Source organism: Neolamprologus brichardi, chromosome 23 (assembly GCF_056152115.1).
Source record: "Neolamprologus brichardi isolate AB-2024 chromosome 23, ASM5615211v1, whole genome shotgun sequence".
Classification (NCBI taxonomy): Eukaryota; Metazoa; Chordata; class Actinopteri; order Cichliformes; family Cichlidae; genus Neolamprologus; species Neolamprologus brichardi.
The window spans coordinates 20,156,235-20,176,117 of record NC_142125.1 but is presented as its reverse complement, the minus strand read 5'-3'; the positions used below and the strand labels follow the sequence as shown (position 1 = coordinate 20,176,117).

The window sequence follows — 19,883 nt, the reverse complement described above, 5'->3', positions numbered from 1 at the left end:
TTCAGTGAGAAATATTAGCACAATTGGCAGTGAAGTAAATCAGTCTGATCACTTGATTTTAATATTCTCATTCTTTTAATTTAACGCACCATCAGTTGTGTTTGAAGGATCAGAACAATAAACCCTGAAAGACAGCCTCTCCAGATGACACTTTCAACTCAATTGGCTGCAGACTAGGAATTTGTAGACTTAAAGATAAGAAGCACTTTAAGCTTTTCTAAGAAGGTGTCCAAACATGTCAAACATAATGTAGCTGGAAGTGAAAAGTTAAAAAAAAAACAAAACAAAAAAAACGCCCATGAGAAAAGTGATCTGGAAAGAGTGTGTCTTAAAAAACAGCTTATGATCAAATAGATATTAAGGTAAACTTTTGATATCTTTTCACATACAGAAAAATTAATTCAGTCATCAGTGATTATGTAGGATATTAGTATTATCCTGTGTAGACAGTACCTGTTATTGGTTTATAAATGTATTTTTATCCATAATTGAATAATTGTGTGTCTTTTGTCTTTCCTTTAAACATTTAACAAACATTTTTTAAGACTTTACAGTAAGTTTTATAATCAGTATGTTTGATATATGCCGCCCTCTGGTGGTCACAACGCGTAACCACATTGGGGCCTTTTATTTTGAAGTGTCAGACCGGATGTTATTTCCATATGTAATTTCTCTAAATTGATTATACACATGCAGTTGTCCACTAGAGGGCAGGGAAAATTCTGTAGTTTAGGATCCGCAGACATGAAGTCAAAGAGGATACAGCGGTGTAATTCATGTGATCAGCGGCTGTTTTACTCTTTAAACTTTACTAACACTTCTACAGAAAGTAATCTGAGGTAGCAGTGAAGCTAGCTAGTGGTAGTTACAACTCAGCTTCAACTGTCATCCTACTGTCTTCGGGTTAGCTTGTGCCAGTTAGCGAGAGCTAGCTTAACGGCTAAAAGCGAATTTTTTCACACATTAACATCTTCAGCCCATCGTCACACATTAATGTCACACATTAATGTTTAAAACAGTGTCAGATAAAGCCAAGCTGTAGTAACCTTCACTAAAATCGCTAACAGGAAGTAGTGTTTGTGTTGTTTTTTTAAACCTTTACTGTTTTTGTAGTTCCCACTTCTCCCGCTTGAGGGCCGCTGTTCTCATAATGATCTTATTACCAGATCCAATGAAGTAACAATGAGTTTCTTTCTGTTTTTTAATAGCAGTATATTTTTTATGTTGTTAAACAGGCTGTATACAACATTATTTATGATGAGGTTAAATATAAAATAAATAAATGTTCACACAAACCTGAATAAAGTGATGTGTCACATTCACACAGATCAAACATGTCTTAAAGAGCAGGTGACCCCTCAGCTGTCCTATAAAAACACCTGCACCTCCTGCAGCATGAGCCAAACAGCGTTCACCAAAGAGCAGACAGATCTTTGTTGCCATGAAAACCTCTCAGACATCAGCTGTTAAAGGTTTCTTCTTCCTGTTTTAACAGAAGACATGAATACTGAAACACCGAATAGAGTGTCGATGGTACTACATACGGTGTGTATGTGAGCAAGTGCTGACAAATGTGCATTATTCTACCAAGTCCAGCAGTAAATATTCGTAGGGAAAACAAATTTAAGAGTAAAGAAAAATATTTAAAAAATAAACTACAAAATTGAGCCACCCTAACAGGAAAAAGGATTTCCTGCATGCATTAACATAATTTAATGCATGCAGGAAATCCTGACAGCTGAAGTCACCTCTGGCTCTATAACAGCTGCTGATGTTCAGAACTGTCCTGGGTGCCCTTTAGAGGAACCAGAGGAGATCTAAAAAAAAAACAAAACAAAAAACTAAATCACAGCACACACCACTCACACCTCTTTGTCCCATAAAAATATTCATAAGAGAACTCTGTCCCCTCAGAGGAAACATAGAAATATAAAGGTAAACTGTGGAGCTGCCTCTGATCTCTGAACAGGTTGTGTCTTTTAGTCCACAGACTTTCACGTGCTGACGTGTCATCAGCTGAGACGCCGAATCCAAATTTCATCCTGATGCCGGGCGAGCAGCTCACGTGGGTGTGTGTGAGAGGGTGAACCATGAAGTGATTTCATAGCTGCTGAGGTACAAGGTGTCACACGGAGAGGAAGGCTGTGCTCTGCTTTGTGATCTCTGAGTTCTGGTCCTGGTTCTTGCTGATGCGGTAGAAGTGCTGGATGCACCCGGACCGAACCAGCAGCTGCACAAAGTCCTCGTCATGAGTGATGACCAGCAGCTGGAAGTGACGCTGCTGAGAGCGAGTCCTGATGATCCTGGAGAGGACAGAGGAGACAGAGAAGTGGAGAGGATTCAAGAAGCAGTCTGAATAATGCAACAGATGAAGCTACGACTCTGTAAGGTCTGGAGTGTGTTTAATGTTTGTCCTGTCAGGCTATCTTTGAGATCTTTCATCCATTTATTATAAGTTTGTACTTTGAAGCTGTGAGCTTTTATTTACACCGTCTGCTTTAGGGAAAGTCACAAAGTCAGAGGTTCAGCTTTAGGCTGAACAAACATCAGGTTTCTCTGGGTAACACATCGTTTGCATGCACTGACTCTACGAGAGCGTCTGCCAGGGACTCGATGTTCTCCCGGTCCAGGTTGGTGGTGGGCTCATCCAGGGCCAGGATTCCACAGTCAAGACAGAAGGCCTCTGCAAGAGCGAGCCGGATGATCAGGGATGCCAGCACCTAAACACACACACAGGATCAGTCCATCCAACTAAACAAGAGTTTAAGTGACGGAGGCGCTGACACAGAAAATCTTTTAAATACCTTCTGACCGGCACTGCAGCGCCCTCTCATATTCACGTCTGCGTCTCCTCTCATCATCACTACTCTGTAGTTGTAGCTCCTCCGCCTCTCCGACCTCTCCTCCACCTCAGACCTGATCTCGATGTACTCGATATCTGCAAGGGAGACACGAGGTGAAGACCAAACACTCACATTTACCCACTGAGCAGTTTTCTGGTGATCAGACGTGTAAAATGTGTCTGAGACGTCTCGATCACACTCTGCTGTAGTTTCATAGATACAAGCACGTCTTCAATCACTGAGCTGATTTTTGTCTGAGGGGGTCAGTGAGATGCACCTTGACCCCTGTAGGTGCTGCGCCACAGGTCTCTGATGTTCTGGTTGATCTCATCCATCTTCATGCTGTGAAACTTCACGATGGCTCTGTGGAAGCAACAGAGAAACAGAAACTCTGATGACCTTCACATGGTTTCTGTCCCACACTGACGATCAAGCGACGACATGCAGTAAACTTACTGATCTAGAGCCTCTTCGTAGAGTTTCAGGTCTCTGCTGAGCACCTGTGTGGTTCTCATCTCAATCATCTTGTTTCTGTGGAGCTCCTCGGCTTTGCCGTACTGATCTTCCTCCAGCTGTTTGCTGCAATCAAAGGTTCAGATCAGAGATGAGTGAAAGTGAGTGAAGCGCTCTTGTTTCATGTGCTCATGTGAACTTTCGGGGAGAATCAGGGATTTTCTCAGCTCTGTCGAGGCTCCACACTCAGCGTGGAGGGAAGAGTTTTTACTAGTGTTTTGCACACGTTTCACATGTGATGTTGAGTACTGAAAATTGTCGCCTTTATTGTGTGACTCATGTTATATAACCCTGAGATACCTGAAGTACTCTGGGTTACAGCGATGAATTATGGGAAATGTGTTTAACCTTCCTGTCGTGTTCGGGTCAAATCTGACCGATTTACAAATTAAAAAACTCATGAATATTGTGTTTTACATCCGATTGCCTGGAGGCCTTATGACATCCTCCACACTATGCACTTGAACATATAAAAGTGATGAGCACCTCTTTCGTTGGTGTTTAATCAACTTTGTTACATCCCGGTCAATAATGACCATAGAAAATGAATGAGAATCTACCCCCCCACCCCTGGCCTCTGACCCCCTGAATGGGTCACTGAATGACAAAATGAATAACCCATTGACCCACCCACTGAACTGAATTTGGTGGTGAAAAATGTTTCTTATGTCCATTTAAGAGCTGTTAAAACTGACCAGTCAATTTTGACTGGGAACACTAAAGTAAGGGGGTGGGGGTGAACACAACCGGAGGGTTAAGTCATGAGCACAAAGTCAAAGGAATTTTATTGATTTCATTATTGTTTTAACATCGATCACTGAAATGATCTTATTTTAGGTACAGGGCTGTGAAAAAGTCTTGAGCCACTGTCCAAAGAAACACTCTGAAAGACCTTAAGAAAGCTGGAACACTGTTGCTCCAGAGCACGTTAACACATTACACAAGCTTTGCTCCTTAGAAGTAAAATATAAAGAAATGACAGGTGGCTCAAGACTTTTGCACAGTGCTGTATATCTGTGTCAAAGTAGAACTGATTGCTTAGCAGAAAGTGTATATTTTAGCCTGGCTGGGTATGAAAATAAGTGGGCAGACAGAGTAAATGTGGAGCAGAAGGTGGTGGATCGCAGCCAGTACACAACCTCAAAGTACTGTAGAGGCAAAGCCAGCGATTCCCTTTGTGCAGCATTTGGTGACAGCAAGGAAAAAAGCCCTTAACAGGAAGAAAAGTCCAGCAGAAGCAGGCTGAGGGTGTGCAGCAACCTGCTTTAACCTGATATGGTGAGAGCCGAAGAAAGAGCAGCGTAACAAACCTGTATTCCAGTATCTGCTCCTCCAGGGGTTTCTGTGCGCCCTGCTCCTGACTGCGCTCGCTCTTCAGTTCGGCCAGCTTGCTTTCCTCTTCCTCATGTTGTCTGGACACCCACAGAAAGACACATGAGAGTCTGACTTGGCCCTGAGTAATCTTTACCACCTGAGGTGTGACGCTGCTGCTTTAGCAGAGGCTGGGGCTGACTTTACAGTGCAGCACTCTCACCGCTGAAGCAGCGAGACTTGCATGTAGCTCAGTTCTTCCTGCAGAGCCTCACGTTTGGCCGCCATGTTCTTCAGCTTATTAACGTGCTTTCTCAAGGTCAGGTTGTCCCATAAGCAGCGCTCTTTGACCTAAGGAACATTTCAATAATGGCAGCATTGAAGTCAGTGAGGACACAAAGTGTCAGTGTGATAATAAAATAGACTTTTTTTATACTACATTCTTCACAAGAATTTGGATGTTGGAAGTTTTTCTACAATTAAAGGACAAAAAGCCCAGAGTTTCCTCATAGACTGTCTATAAAAGATGAATGTAGCCACTGTGACGTCACGATTTAGTAAAGAAATCAAAGTTTTAAAGGCTTCAGTAGAGTTATTAAACTCCTGGCATCTCCCTTTTTTAGCAACAAGCAAGAGTGACAAGCAAGCTGTGGATCTGGCTGAGAAACAGCAGTGACCTGTCAATCAAAAGGTAGACCCGCCCTAATGCATTCCTTGCTTTATCAGCCTAATGAAGACCATAATTTACAAAAATATTTAAAATAAGATTCTATTCAATAAGGTTTAAACTATAAACTCAATCAGGAAAGAGTCGCCCCCTGCTGTTCATTAGAAGCAATGCAGGTTTAAGTCACTTCTGGACTGATTTCATGGGGCTAAAACCATCTTGTATATATAGTTTGTGGTTTAACTTTTAAATAGATGCAAAGGTGGGTGTGACATCAGCAATGAGAGTAAATAACCCTAAGTTTCATTTTTAAAATTACAGGTTAAAAAAAAGAGAAAAACACAAATCAAAACACCGACTCTGATACCTTTTGAGTGTCTATGTCCTGCTGGATGTTTCCCATCTCTGTGCTGATCCTCTCTTTATTCCTCTCAGCCTCTTGGAGCTGAGTCATTGCTGCTCGATACTCTGACTCTTTGTCCTGCAACATTGGCAGACAGATAGTATAAAAAAAAATAACAAATCAACACGATTACAGTCCACATTTAAAATAAATGGATACAGTTGTGATGAGATAGTCCTAAGTGAAGTGCATATTAGTTAGGAAACTGGTGAAATCCTCTAAACACTAAGGAAAGGTGCTTCAGTGCTTCCTTTGTTTAAACAGAAGCATCAAATCCTGTTTATCCAGCAGCGATCATCACGTTACCTCTTTGTATTTGTCTCTTCCCTCATCAACATATTTAGTGACGTCTCTTTGCAAAGCAGTGATTTCCTTCAGTCTCTCCTCAGTGTTACGAATCTGTCGGTAACAGAGTTACAGCAGTTACCTCATAAACATTCACAACTCTGTTTGATAGAAATGCTCTAAGAACATTGCACACATGATGTTATGTTTTTGTCTTAAACACGGTTCTACGTGCAAATGTATTTTATAACTGTGTGTTATTTGAACTGTGTTGATTCATTGGTTTTGGTTATGAGCAAAGGAACCTGACAATGTGCAGCAGATAGAAAGAAGGACACGTTCCCACTAAAAGAGCATGTATGCATCCACCTTCTTCTGCTCTTCTTCCTCTCTCTGCTTCTTCTGCTCCACCAGATTTTGCTTTTCCTGCTGCAGCTTCTCCAGAGCAGCTGATAAAGGGCACAGTTCTTCATTTCCCTCCTGTTCGACCACAAAGTCAGAGGAAAAAATGCAACGTTAAATATTTGTTTCCACTTACAGAGAAATAAAATTAGGTAAATGAATAATAATAATACATAAATAAACAGCACCCTGATCTCTGTGGTTAAGCCCTCCATCTTAGCAGTGATCTCTGCACTCAGCTCCTCCAGGTGCTGCTGCTTCTGTTTGTCTCTGATCAGCTGAAGCTGCTCGTCTCTCATCTCTATCGCTGCACTTTTCAGCCTCTGAATCTGCTCCTGCTGGTCCTGGATCTGTTTATGTTTACGCACAATTGTGCTGTAAGCTGCAAGGACACAAAAGGCCAAAGGAAAGGAAATCATGCTGCAATGCAGAGACGCAGATATAAAAGATATGAACTAAGTCCAGTTTTTACACAGTTCGGATTGTCATGGGTTTCATGGGAGAAATCAAGGGTCGGAGTTAAAATCAGGGCTGGAAACAGAGCTGGTTGTCTTACTGGTGTCAAGCTGGTCCTGAGTTTCATGTTTGTCCTGACTGAGCTGCTGAAATGTGTTGTCCAGGTTTACTTCCTGGAGTTTGGATGCCTGCTGATCAATTTTCCTTTCCACCTCTTCAAGGTTTCTCTACAGAGAAGGAAATCCAGATCTCATCACTTTTTATGTACTTTCTAAACTTGATTCTTTGTCATGAAAAAAGGACAGATGTGTGCAGGTCCTGGCTGTGTCTGGCACATGTGGTGAGAAAGAATGAGACAGACAAATGTTTGGTACCAGGTATGAGTCCATGAGGGAAATGTCCTGCAGGCAGTCTTTGGCTTTTTCCTCCTCAGACCTCAGGACGGCGAGCAGAGCCTCCTGCTCCTCCACATCACCCTTCAGCCTCTCAGCTTCTCTGTCCACAGTCTGCAGCTGCTTCCTCAATGCTGGCAGCTCATTTTCCTGAAACTGCACAATGGCCTCCCTGACATGAGACATAAAAGAGAAAAATCAATGAATCGACAGTGGATTCTTCGTTTTTATCTCTTACAAGGAAATGAGGACAGACTGGACTGTTGGTTTGACACAAACGTCTCTGACACTGTACCTCACAGGCCTGAGAGCCACTATCTCCTCTCTCCTCCTCTCTGTCCTCTCCAGATCCTGCTCAGTGATCTTCAGTTTCTCTGGCACCAGGTGTAGTTTAGACTGCAAGACTCTGACAACTTCCTGCACCTCAGACTCTGAGGGAAATGATCGTCGGCACACGGGGCAGCAGGGCTCCCTGTGCTCGCTCAGCTTGCTGATGAACTGGGTGTACACCACTTTAGTTCCAGTTAGTAGAGCTAAACCAGGACAGAAGCAGAAAGAAGGACACAGGAATCATGTTTATTCACATGGATACTACATTAGGAGGCTTAAAGAAGCAGTTCTCTTCTAAGTGGTGCTTGTCCTGTGGTGCTCAGAGCTTCATATAAACAATAATAATAATAATTTAGAAGCAGTGTCTCACGACAAAAAAACAAACATTTTTGTGAGCAAGTAGAAACTATTTTCTTTCAACTCTCTGACTATCTCTGCAGAAGGAAGCGTGCATCAACTGTGACGAGAGCTTCTGACAGCGTGACAGGATGTAAACGTTCATGCTGCACCTCCCAGATAACCCAATGTCACATAGCTGCAGTATTCTTTTGGTTGGTGGATGAAGACAGTAGTAAGAAAATAGTTCCCACGTAAAACTGATTGCAAGGTCCAAAGAAGCTACCACTCTTCCTGTTTGAGACCATTTACCTTTTGTCTTGAATATCTCGTCCAGCTCTCTCTGCAGGTTGCTCAGGTCCTGCTCCAGATCTCGACTGCTGCAAACATTCAAGAACTTCTCTTCATCTGTAGCTAACTGCAGCTCCTTCTTCAGCAGCTCAGCAGTAATGTGGCTTTTATTCTGCTCATTTGATGCCAAGTCCATTCTGAGATGAAAACCACAATGTAACAGTGGTGAGTGTCGGGAGAAGATCCATCTTAAAAGCATTGTTTTCTACTTAAATGTTACTAACTTGAGCTTTGTAAGTCTGTCCCCGGTGCTGCTGATTTCCTTTGACTTGGAAGAGACCCAGTCCTCCAGCTCTTTCTTGTTTGGAAAGTGGCCCAATAGAGACACCAGATCCTCACAGTGACGAGACCGGATCTGAAGAATCTGCTCCTCCATCTCGGCCTGGAGGACAGAAAGAGGGAAGATGAGAGGGGATAAAGGAAAGAAGGGAGATGATCAGTAAGAGAAGTAGAAAAACAGCAGCAGGTGAGTTTAGGTTCCTCATTACTTTGCCCTTTTTCAGTATGTCCATCTGTGTGAGTGCAGCTGTATGCATGTTGAGTGTCTCCATCTCTTCGTCGAGCTGTCTCTGTGTGCAGTCGAGTTCAGCCTTTTCTTCCTGGAGCTCCTCGACCTCGGCCTTCAGCTCCTCCACACTGGAGCTCTGAACTGCATCCTCGTGCTCCTGAAGAGAAACACACACAAAACACAATCTATGATATAAGAACATGAAAGAGGCTCAAGAGGAGACAAGTGTCAGACAAAGAAGGACGCTTTTGAACTGTGATTCATACAAAGCAGCTGTAACAGAGTCAGTGGATAAATACATCAAGCTGTAAAAGAGTAGGATCAATCTAGTGTAAGAGACACGCACGATATATCCAGTCTCTGATCCAGAAAAAGAGAATATCAAAGAAATCAACCTGTGACGATTTCACAACCTCAAAAACATCATGATCCATGTGTGTGTGCATTCTCACCACTTCAGCCAGTTTATTTTCCAGCTCTTGCAGTCGACTACATGAATCCTGCAGTCGTTGCAGCTCTTCTGTGATGTTTTTCAGCTCTTGCTGCTTCTTTTGCTGCTCGTCTCTTTTCATCTCTACCGTTCTCTCCATGTACGTCTTCCTGTCCCTCATTTCATCAACAGACTGCTGCTTCTGCTGCTCCAGTTTCTGCAGCTCTGCCTGATCGAACCAAATATTAAGAGGAGGAAGAACAGAAGTGAAGAGCACAAATATCTCATATATGATTCTCCAAAAGTTGATTCTGTTCATCTGGACGTAGCGTTTCCTGGGAGAAACGTTTCGTTTTCGTCACTCATCCAAGTGACTTCTTCAGTCTGACTGAAGAAGTCACTTGGATGAGTGACGAAAACGAAACGTTTCTCCCAGGAAACGCTACGTCCAGATGAACAGAATCAACTTTTGGAGATTTATTTTCCTGGATGATTGAGAATGCATCAAGACGTTCATATATGATTGTTCAGATGACTTTTTTGCAGGCATCTCTAGCTAACGTGTATTTTATCTTAGAATTCTGTTTTCAGTTAAATTTAATTTTTATCACACCAGATCACAAAAACAGTTATCTCAAGGCAGTTTATAATGTAAGGTAAAGACCTTACAATAATACAGAGAACCAGAGAAAACTCCGACAGATTGGATGATCCACCTATGAGCAAACACATTGGTGACAGCGGGAAGGAAAAACTCCCTTATAACAGGAAGAAATCTGCTGAAGAACCAGGCTCAGGGAGGGGCAGCAATATGCCATGACTGGTTGGACATCATTTTATCTGTGAAAAATTACACACAAATACTGACAAAAACTGAGAGTGACAGAGCATTTCTTACCAAGAGCTGACTGACTCTCTCCTTTTCCTCCTCCAGCCTTTGTGTGACTTGATGGTAAAAGCTCTCGAGTTGAGAAACAGCAAAGGGCAGCTGGTCATAACCCTCCATCTCCAGACAGGATGACAAAGAGTGGACCTGTGACACAGATGACATGTGAATAAATAAAAGAGTTATTGTGTCCTTGTATTAATCCACATGCATATTTAATGTCACTGCTTGCTCTGAGTGATTAAGTCCACCTTAGTGTATTTACAGACTCCACAGACTCCTTTGTCCTGACAGAAACAAACAAGTTAAGAAAGAAGAGGTTTTCTTTCTTCTTACCAGGCTGTCGCGGTCCTCAGTGTTCTTAGTGTGACGTTCAGCTTCATGTTGTAGACGACCTGTGGGAAAAAAAATGTTGCTAATTCTGTACTGATGAAACACAGCATCCACCCTGTGCATTATTCCACTTCTAGTATTTTTTATTCTGTCAGTGTACTGAGCGATATATTTACTGTGAAAACATGTCACAACAACAAGACACGACTTAACGAATGACTCGCTACACATATGGTGATAAGTACATGATCTGATAGGACTGTGCTGATGTTGTTTCTTATCAGTGTTGTTCCAGAACCATCATTACTGACCAGTCACACGTTTGTGATGTAAGTGTTGGGAGATGTTTGCTCTCAGGGCTCTTCACCAGTTCATGGTTAGTTCATGGTTAACATCGTAAAGGCTCAATTTCAGTGGAAACCTTTTGCTTAAACTGACCCACTACAGAGTTTTTCATGCAGTGTGGTAAATATTGTACACAGACAAGAATCAGCAGAAAACAGAGATTTTTAGATGGGAAACTATACCTGAGAGAGAGAGAGAGAGAGCTGTGCATGAAGTGTCATTTTATCGTGGTGGAAGCAAAACAGCAAGAGGGAATTCATGATGATGTTTATGTAAAGCAAAATGTGAAGGATAATTTGGTTCTTCTTTTGCTGCTGGTTCAGTCAAATTTGGTTGGAGAGAGACAAAATCTGCAGCTTCAAAATCTAGCGCAAAAAAAGATGGAAACAAAGCGTGGACCCGCCAACGCATCAGAATCTGTGAGATGTCCGCTTTCTCATCCAATGGCGTGTACGTGCCGTCAGTGAGAAAGCGGGCATCTCACAGATTCTGAAGCGTCGGCGGGTCTACGCTTTGTGTTTACATCTTTGTGCAGAATCCGTGTATCTGCTCTCATTTACTGTTTTAGCGTTTCGGGCAAAATAAATGTATATATAAAAATTGATTCAGGATTTTAATGAATCGACATCGCGTTATTCAAGCTAGAATTGATTTTAATCGGAAAATCGATAATCAAAACCCACTCCTACTTTTCATAGGTGTGGAGGAAAATGTCAGGAGCTACTCTAGTATATGCAGGTGAGTGAACCTTTTTCTACCAGCAGATCATTCGTTTCTCTGGTCAGTCTCTGGTATTCTTGGTCAAAGGTCTGCAGCTCCTCCTGGTGCTGTTGCAGCTTCTGCTCTTTCTCCCTCACTGTCCTCTGGTGGTTCTCGTAAGTATGCTGTAGCTGCTCATCTGAATCCTGAAACACCTGAAACACACAGACAAAGGTCAATGGATTGGAATTGTTCTACAGTTAAATGAATGGGTCTTGAGGTCTGACTCCAGTGGAAACTGCAGTGATGAAAATGTCAAAGAAGTGATCAAGAACTTCCAGAAATGGCCCTTGGAGCTTCAGAAACCTAACTTAATTTAAATTTGGTCATTCTTGTTTAAGACTGATCCCACAAAGGTGCACAAAAACCAAACTAAAATAAGCATGACTGCTTTTTAGGTTGATCCCTGGAAATCTTGTTATCCTCTATGGCTCTGTCATGTATTTTGGATGTCTTCCGTTGTGTCAGCTTATTTTCCCTTTCAGGAGGTGGAGGAAGTCACAGGGAAGAAAAAACAACGAGTAGATCAGGCACTGAGCAAAGATTTTGGACCTGACAGAAAATCACAAAGATCTCAAACGAATGAATCTTTGATCGATTAGTTTCTCTTTCAAGATCATGAAACTTCATCCAAAGTGCAGTATCTTTCGAAGTTTTGTAACTAAAAAGTAAAACATCTCATATTTGTTCAGACATTTTTCACACATTGTGTTACCTCTTCCATAGTTTCCTCCAGCTCCTTGTTGTGCTCCTCCATCTGTTTCCTCAAGCTGTCCAGAGCTTTGATTTCATTTTCTAGCTTTGTCACATTTTCAAGTTTCATTTTTATGTCGCTCAGCCGTGTCTGCAAAAAATTATAAATCATTAAATAATAAAATACATTTCTTTAACCCCCATTGTTTTTATATTTGTGCTCTCCTGGTATCACTTGTTTACAACATACATATTAATAAGCTCGGCTGCAACTTTTAGATCATTCTCTGTAAGTTTGATCACTTACCTGTTATTTACCAGCATGACCCTCAAACTTGTGCCCAGAACAAACATGAATGTTGCTCTGCTGTAATTATCTAAAGGCATTTGAATGAGAACATTCAGCAGAAACCACCTAATCTGTGCCACTGTGCACTTTCAGCTCATTTAAGCTTCCTGTCACGTTCGGGTCAAATCTGACTGATTTACAACTTAAAACACTCATAAATATTGTGTTTCACATCTGATTGCCTCAAGGTCTTGTGATGTCCTCCACACTATGCACTTGAACATATAAAAGTGATGAATTTGTTGAATTTTGAGTGTTTTAATCAACCTTGTGACATGTGTTTGGTGTTCCTGTTCAAAAGTGTCCGCCATAGGAAATGAATGGGAATCCACTCACTCACTGAACAACCGACTGAACTGAATTTGGTGGTGAAAAATGTTTGTTATGCTAATTTAAGAGCTGTTAAAACAGACTGGTCAACCTTGACCAGGTACACTAAAGTAAGGGCGGGAGGTAAACGCAACAGCAGGGATAGGATAAGAGTTATTGTTTGCTCTCAGCTCTGTTCTCCAGATTTGGTTCCCTGAAAATTCAACTTCTTCCCCAAAATAAAACCATTATTTTGATGGGAGTAATTTAAAGGTAGAACCAGTGTGGAAGTGTCCAGAAGTGCAGAAGGAGATGACCGTGAAATGCATAGTGGCCACATTAATCAGGTATTGTTTTTGCTGTCTGTGGGCAGAGTTGGATATCCTTTCACGAATCAAGAGGAGCGTCCGGGAGGGAGACAAGCCGAGAAGGAGCCCCTCAACCCCGGACCTGGGCCCGCTGAAGGTTGCCAGGGATTAGTGGATGCAAGTGGACTTGGATCAGAGGCAAATTTTTCCGACAGAGATCGTAACAACTACTCTGCGGCCAGACCTTGTCCTTTGGTCTAACTCCACAAAACTTGCATATGTTATTGAGCTGACGGTACCATGCGAGGAAGCAATTGAGGAGGGATTTGAGCGTAAGAAGCTGTGGTATGCCAACTTGGCAGCTGAGGCAGAGGACAGACGCTGGAAGATCAAGGTGCGCCCAGTGGAAGTGGGGTGCAGGGGCTTTGTTGTCCTGCTCTAAGTAGTTTTACAACAGCAAAACTGCTGAGAGAGATTGGGATCAGAGGACAGGCACAACAGCAGGCTAAAAGAGAACTGGCTAACACTGCTGAGAGGACCAGTCACTGGCTATGGCTAAAAAGGCCTGACATCACTTGGGCACCTAAGGCAGTCAGCTAACCGCAATACACATGCCCAGGATTGATCAACCCGTGGTGGGCCTGCCTTAACAGGGTTCGTCAAAAGGGTAAAACATAACATTAGAAGTTTTGCTGGTTGACTGATACTTCTGTCTCAGGGCCTCCTGGGGACTGTGCAGTTAACTTCATGGTAGTGAAACTAAAAGGAGGAATGAAAAAATAGGAAAGAAAAATGTTCCGCTCTTCTCCCCTCTGCTCTTCTTCCCTTTTCTGGGAGGCAGTGGGGAGGTAGAGTGTACAGCCCGATCCGGCAGGGAGATGTGGGAAGCCAGATCGGGCGCCCTCCTTCCTGCTCTCTTCTCTGCTCTCTCCTATTTTATCTTACTTACTTGCCTTACTTCTCTCTGTCACCTTTTCTGTTCCTTTGAAGAAATTAGGCTCCATAAATGTTAAAGAGGTAAATATTTCTTAGTTGCAGTGAATAGATAGAATAAACTGTAGAAAACTAAAAGAAGAAGAGAAAAACTATTTTAACATAAACCAGTGACACGCTCCGGGGCCTGATCAACCCTGGCAGGGCCTCCTTGGATGAGGGTGTCTAGTGATCAGTGTTGGTCAAGTTACTTGAAAAAAGTAATCAGTAACTAATTACTGATTACTTCCCCCAAAAAGTAATCCCGTTACTTTACTGATTACTTATTTTCAAAAGTAATTAATTACTTAGTTACTTAGTTACTTTTTAAAAACACGATTTACAACCTGAATAGGTGATAAAGCGATAGATCTTTCAGCCCAGTTCTACTTTTTCTACATAATCCATCATACAAAATGTAATCAAATGGAAAAGTCCCTTTTTAAAACTTGTTTTATTAGTTTTAATCTTTTAACTTTATGCATCAAGCAAAAATTTAATTATATCCAACATTCTCTGACTGGAAGAAATTTGTTTAATATTTAAACCTATTTTCTGCACATTCCAGCACATAAAATAAAATATTTTTTTGTGTTAACACTCACTCTTTCAAATAGATGCAAGTAAAACACAGCAGAAAATAAATAAAGTCAAAGACTCAGCGGTCCTTTTGCTCTATTTTCACCTGTAAAGCAGGTGGGCGGAGGTTTACCTTGGTGCAGGTGTGCCGCAGCGGTCAGTGGAAGAATCCGCGAGTTTCTCTGTGACTTTCCCATTACGTCATAGCGCACTCGGCGTTTGCACGGAAGTTTAGGGGTTTTTTTCGCTGTAAAAAGAAGTTTTCTTCCCACGACACTAATTTTTATGTCACTTTTTATGGAATCAAACTCAAAGTAAGGTCAGTACTTCCACGCTTTAAACGCTGCACGCTCATACTCTCTCCCGCACTCGATATATTATCCATTGTTGCTCTGCACACAGCTGTTTTCACAAACGTCGCACTTGCTTACGTCACTGTCATGAGACATTCTCGCAAAAAATCATGGTTTTAGTAACGAGGTAACGCAGCGTTCCTACGGGAAAGTAACGGTAATCCAATTACCGTTTTTGCAATAGTAATCCCTTACTTTACTCGTTACTTGAAAAAAGTAATCGGATTACAGTAACGCATTACAAGTACCGCGTTACTGCCCATCTCTGCTAGTGATAATAGCCGAAACACCTGATGAATCCAAGGTCCACTACTGACGATCAATGTTCCCTCTAAGCTGCGCACGTGCGCAATTGCGCACTGCTGGCACGGTCTCTGCGCACAAAAAATCTGCGTTGCGCACACACAAAAAAATCGAACCTGAATTGAAATTAAAATTTCAACAATTCTGTTTTGCAGTGTTAGTCAGTAAGTGACTGGCTGCTCCCGTATGGGATTAGAACGATGCCACCTTATCCCATAGTCCAGCCAATGATGCGATTCACATTCGTATATACACAGCTAATCAACGTCATTGACAGGCTATGACAGCGTCCTTATGTGCTGACACCGGTGTTTTAGCTAACAAAGCGGCGTGGCTGATGTGGAGTGAAGCCACGTTAATGACAACGCGTACAACCATTGGAGATGTGAGCAGGACAGACGGAACAATTGACGGAAAAAGTGTGGACTTTATACCAGTTTTTAAATTGTATTGATAGGCCACATAAAACCAGAGTTATGATAAAATTATATGCAATGTTTGGTTTTCTTCCTGAATACTATCATAGTTTATATCTTATATAAAAACTGTGTTTTGTAAGGAAAAGCACTCTCCGCCTGTGAGAAAAGCCAAAACCAAAAAAACCCGGCCTTTCCTATTGGTCAAAAAATGTACCATGTCGACCAATCAAAAAATGATATGGCAACATGGCATTTAGTTTTGTTTAGGAAGGGGGAAGTTTTAGGAGTGACGGCGGTGTTTTGAGATGTGAGAGATTTGCGACGTTTAGCGCAAATCTTGTGTAGTTAGTGTGTAGTGTAGTCAATAGTTTTGTTGTGTGTGTCAGAACAATGAGGCGACTGCTGGATGTTACAGGTGTTACAGGAGTGATACATCTGCTGTTGTCAGGCCTGCAGGTATCAGGCTGTTTTTCTCCTTTATCTCATAGTGGACAGAAATGATTTTTTGGAGTGGCACAAATGATTTGTGTGGCATCAAATTTGATGCAGAACAGCTGATTGTTCTGTAAATATTGTGAAATGTTTGTTTAGAAAACACCTTGGCTGCATTTTAGGTAAACAGCTGCAAAAACCTTGTTCGCAAAACTCAGTAACTTTTTTGAAAAAGTAACTATAAAATGAATTGCCTAGCATTGGCCATTATATACTGTATTTTGCAGACAGAGAGTTACAGGACTGTCTCCCAGACCACAGACTCATAGTACAAATCAGAGCTTTATATATATATATATATATATATATATATATATATATATATATATATATATATATATATATATATATATATATATGTAAAAGAAAGTTGTGTTTTCAAAATTGGAGTTCAAGTTATTTTTACTTCCAATAGTGCTAACAAACTACACAGGTCATGAACAAGACTTTTTAAAATTTTCGTTGTAAGTGGGCTAAAGCACTTAATTAAAAGTAGTCTAACATAAATGTAAATTCTGTAATTTGATTATTTTAATAAACCATGTAACTTGGATGGATTTGATGCTGGTGTGACCACAGTGCAGACGCCTGCTGTTGCTCTCAGTGGTCGAAGGGACCGCTCAGGGAGTTTGTGCATTCGCTCAGACACATGAAAAATTAGAGGGAACATTGCTGACGATGTGTCCCAAATTTTAACATGAGAATTTAGATCAGATCTCTAATCCCTAAACCTAACCAAGGAAAAATGGCAGATTGGCTTGGGTAAAACAACGAAAGTTGAGGCACACAACGATGTGTGCCGCTGGTAAAGTTTCTGGAGCCATCCCCCAAGATTTTCTCCATTTAAAGCAATGCATTATCAGGGATTGTAACATCTAGTCCTTTACTGGGTCAGAATTGATTACACTTCATGTGAACGGTTTACAGAAAAGTACCAGAACTTTCTTGCCTGTTTTATGAACCCACCTCAAGTGGATCGATCTGGTTCTCTATGTGCAGGATCAGATCTTGTGAGGCCCTCAGATCAGCCTGTTTTTGGGCTACATTGTCTCTAAGCTGCTGGGCCTTCTCCTTGTTTTTCTCCAGGTAGAACAGCTCTGCCTGACACTGTTCAATTCTCCGACTTTGCTTCAAACGCAGCTCATGCATCTTTGCCCTCGCTTTGTTATACCTGTAAGAAAGACAGGACATTCTTTACTTTGTAATATCTGAAAGGAGCGTACTGGTCTATATATATATATATATATATATATATATATATATATATATATTTATCTTTAGTTGGGTTTGAAGTGATTTAATGTGAAAAAAGACACAAACAAGACAAGTGTTGGATTTACTTGGTTACATTGAAGATGGAGTCAAACTTTTCTTTGAGAACTCTGTCTTCACTAAGTGGCCAGTTAGACTCTTCCTGGTGACAGAAGATGACATCGTTCAACACTGACTTTGATACACCCAGTGCAGAAGTTATCTCCTGGTGCAAGTCGCCACACTTAACAGACCTGCTCACCCTCCTTCCATCCCTAGAAGAACATGAAGACAGGCACCATATCACCTCAATCCAAATTATACATTTTTAAACATCAGTTAAAACAACTCAGGTTCTTACTTTGTTCTTTTAATGTTCTGCTCTTCACTTTTAAAGGAGTATTTATTTTCTATCAGAGAGCAGGACACGAAGCGTTGGATCTCGATTTCCTCTCCCTTGATGTCTGAGAGTGAGAGCTCAATCTGGGCTCGTACAACTGTCCTCTGGGCGTCCTGCAACATTTATAAAAATGATAAGATTTGTAACTACAGAGGGTGGAGTTTTACTGACATCAGTGACAATAGATGAAAAACAGAATCTAGGGTGAGGGTGGGTTGCAAATTGGCTTGCAGACTCAGCAACTGTAGACAGGCTAAGATAAGTCAAGTACAACACCAAATCTCAGATTTTCCGATATGATGTGCCCACACTACAAATTCTACATTCATTATATTGATAAAGATTTTGCCTACAGGTACAAAAGAGGCAGGAGTCTCATGTTCTCAGTCTAACATTTGATTATAGTTTTTTAGATGAACACATTTCTGACAAGACTTTTGTGCTCTCTGGATCTAGTATGAGCAACTGAAGCCATAAGGCCGGTAGCTTTGGGAATACATTCAACTTAAGTCAGCATTTTAAAAATAAATATATATTTTCTATGGTGTTAATATATATAAACGACGTGTTAATTCTGTTGTATTCAAATAATAAAATGTGGTCAACACTTGGAGGTTTGCCTTTCAATACACAATTTAGGAACCAATGCGTTATAACAAATAAGTAAGTCATGATGTAAACTGGCCCATCCAACCTCATAATTGCTGTTAAAAAATTCTTTGTACTCTTTGTTTAAGGACATTTTTAAATTCAGAGTCTAATCAGCTAAAAGGAGAGAACGGAAGACAAACCTTTGGATCATGAACAAAAGCACTTCCTTTAGATCCAGGTGGAAGTTCTCCTGATGTCGCAAACTTGAGACATTCAATAATTGTCTAAAAAGATGAAACAGGAAACACAAGTCCCGGTCGGTGCACATGGATAAAAACACAAACACTAATCATTTAAAAAATTTAAATATTAAAATCTAAATGATGTATTGTTTGACTTCACAGTCAACTTTTGATCTCATCTGAATGTCCCCTCATACTGTTTTTCCTGCTCCATTGGGTCCAACCAGCACAGTCACAGGAGTGAAGAAAGAGATGACCTGTTTGTCTTTGTCTTCAATCCCGAAGCTCCTCACTCCCAGAATGCTCATGTCATTTATCTTTGACATTTTGGCTTTCTGAAAAGAGGAAAACAAACTAGAAGCTGAAGGATTTTGATCAGCAGTGAGACTTTAAATATCAGTGATTTATGAGCATGATTTACTTTTCTTGATTTCTATACCAGTCTATGTTACCAAATCTCTTAGTGTATAATAGCATGTATGAAACAGCTGTGTGCTAAAAAGTGAACAAAACTTTCAGCTGTAGTGGCATCAAAAGACTGCAGCAGAAACAGAAAACTCATTTTTGAGAACGCCCACTAAGTAACATAGAAAACAATCAGTTTGTACACAGAGCAGCTCTTTTTCCCCCACTGTGTCAGAATTTTCTGTTGTCTCTGATGCTTGCTCTGTTCTGTCTCAAAATGGGGCTTTTGTTGTTTAACCCTGCCTTGGACTTGTCATGTGATCACATAGAAATTCCAACACACAGAACGCAGGATACTGACACATGACACCGCAGATAGAAATAGATATTTTTTAACCCTTTCATGCATGAATTATGACAACCTCAATCAGGATTTTTTTTTCTTAAGTATTTTTATTCATCTTTAGGCATGACAAAAAGGTTTTTGAACTATGTGCATGCAACATGTGCATTTTGAACTTCATTTTTTTAAACATGTACTTTTTTTAAACGTGGTAGGGTATGGAGTGACACATCAGTGTCCAATGTAGTGGTTTAAGTGCAAGTATGCCATCAACACTGACACAAATACAAGAAAACAGCCTTTGAATAGCTGTTGAATAGCTGT

General features: G+C 41.1%; 1 protein-coding gene across 1 annotated transcript; it reads right to left on the bottom strand.

Annotated features, from left to right (window-relative positions):
• Positions 1 to 2,125: 2,125 nt before the first annotated feature.
• On the bottom strand, positions 2,126 to 19,137 carry LOC102789430 (DNA repair protein RAD50-like). Its single transcript, XM_087836093.1, has 27 exons — positions 19,009 to 19,137; positions 18,770 to 18,853; positions 17,940 to 18,091; positions 17,668 to 17,853; positions 17,294 to 17,498; positions 12,266 to 12,394; positions 11,540 to 11,705; positions 10,450 to 10,508; positions 10,126 to 10,260; positions 9,250 to 9,456; positions 8,778 to 8,954; positions 8,514 to 8,671; positions 8,251 to 8,426; positions 7,568 to 7,805; positions 7,255 to 7,444; positions 6,981 to 7,107; positions 6,613 to 6,806; positions 6,392 to 6,502; positions 6,044 to 6,136; positions 5,702 to 5,815; positions 4,891 to 5,018; positions 4,667 to 4,768; positions 3,300 to 3,422; positions 3,121 to 3,206; positions 2,805 to 2,938; positions 2,587 to 2,720; positions 2,126 to 2,303 (listed from the first exon to the last, which is right to left on the bottom strand). The coding sequence occupies exons 1-27, from the start codon at positions 19,135 to 19,137 to the stop codon at positions 2,126 to 2,128; spliced, it is 3,915 nt and encodes a 1,304-aa protein (XP_087692219.1).
• Positions 19,138 to 19,883: the final 746 nt, after the last annotated feature.

What these genes read in the sequence shown, in the direction of transcription:
- LOC102789430 (XM_087836093.1), bottom strand. Translation starts at nt 19,137, where the DNA reads ATGTCAAAGATAAATGACATGAGCATTCTGGGAGTGAGGAGCTTCGGG. An exon ending in TGATCTGCTGGTAGAAAAAG is followed by an intron (nt 10,509 to 11,539) that starts GTTCACTCACCT and finishes TTTTTCCCACAG; the next exon opens with GTCGTCTACAACATGAAGCT. An exon ending in GAAGAGACAAATACAAAGAG is followed by an intron (nt 5,816 to 6,043) that starts GTAACGTGATGA and finishes CCAATGTTGCAG; the next exon opens with GACAAAGAGTCAGAGTATCG.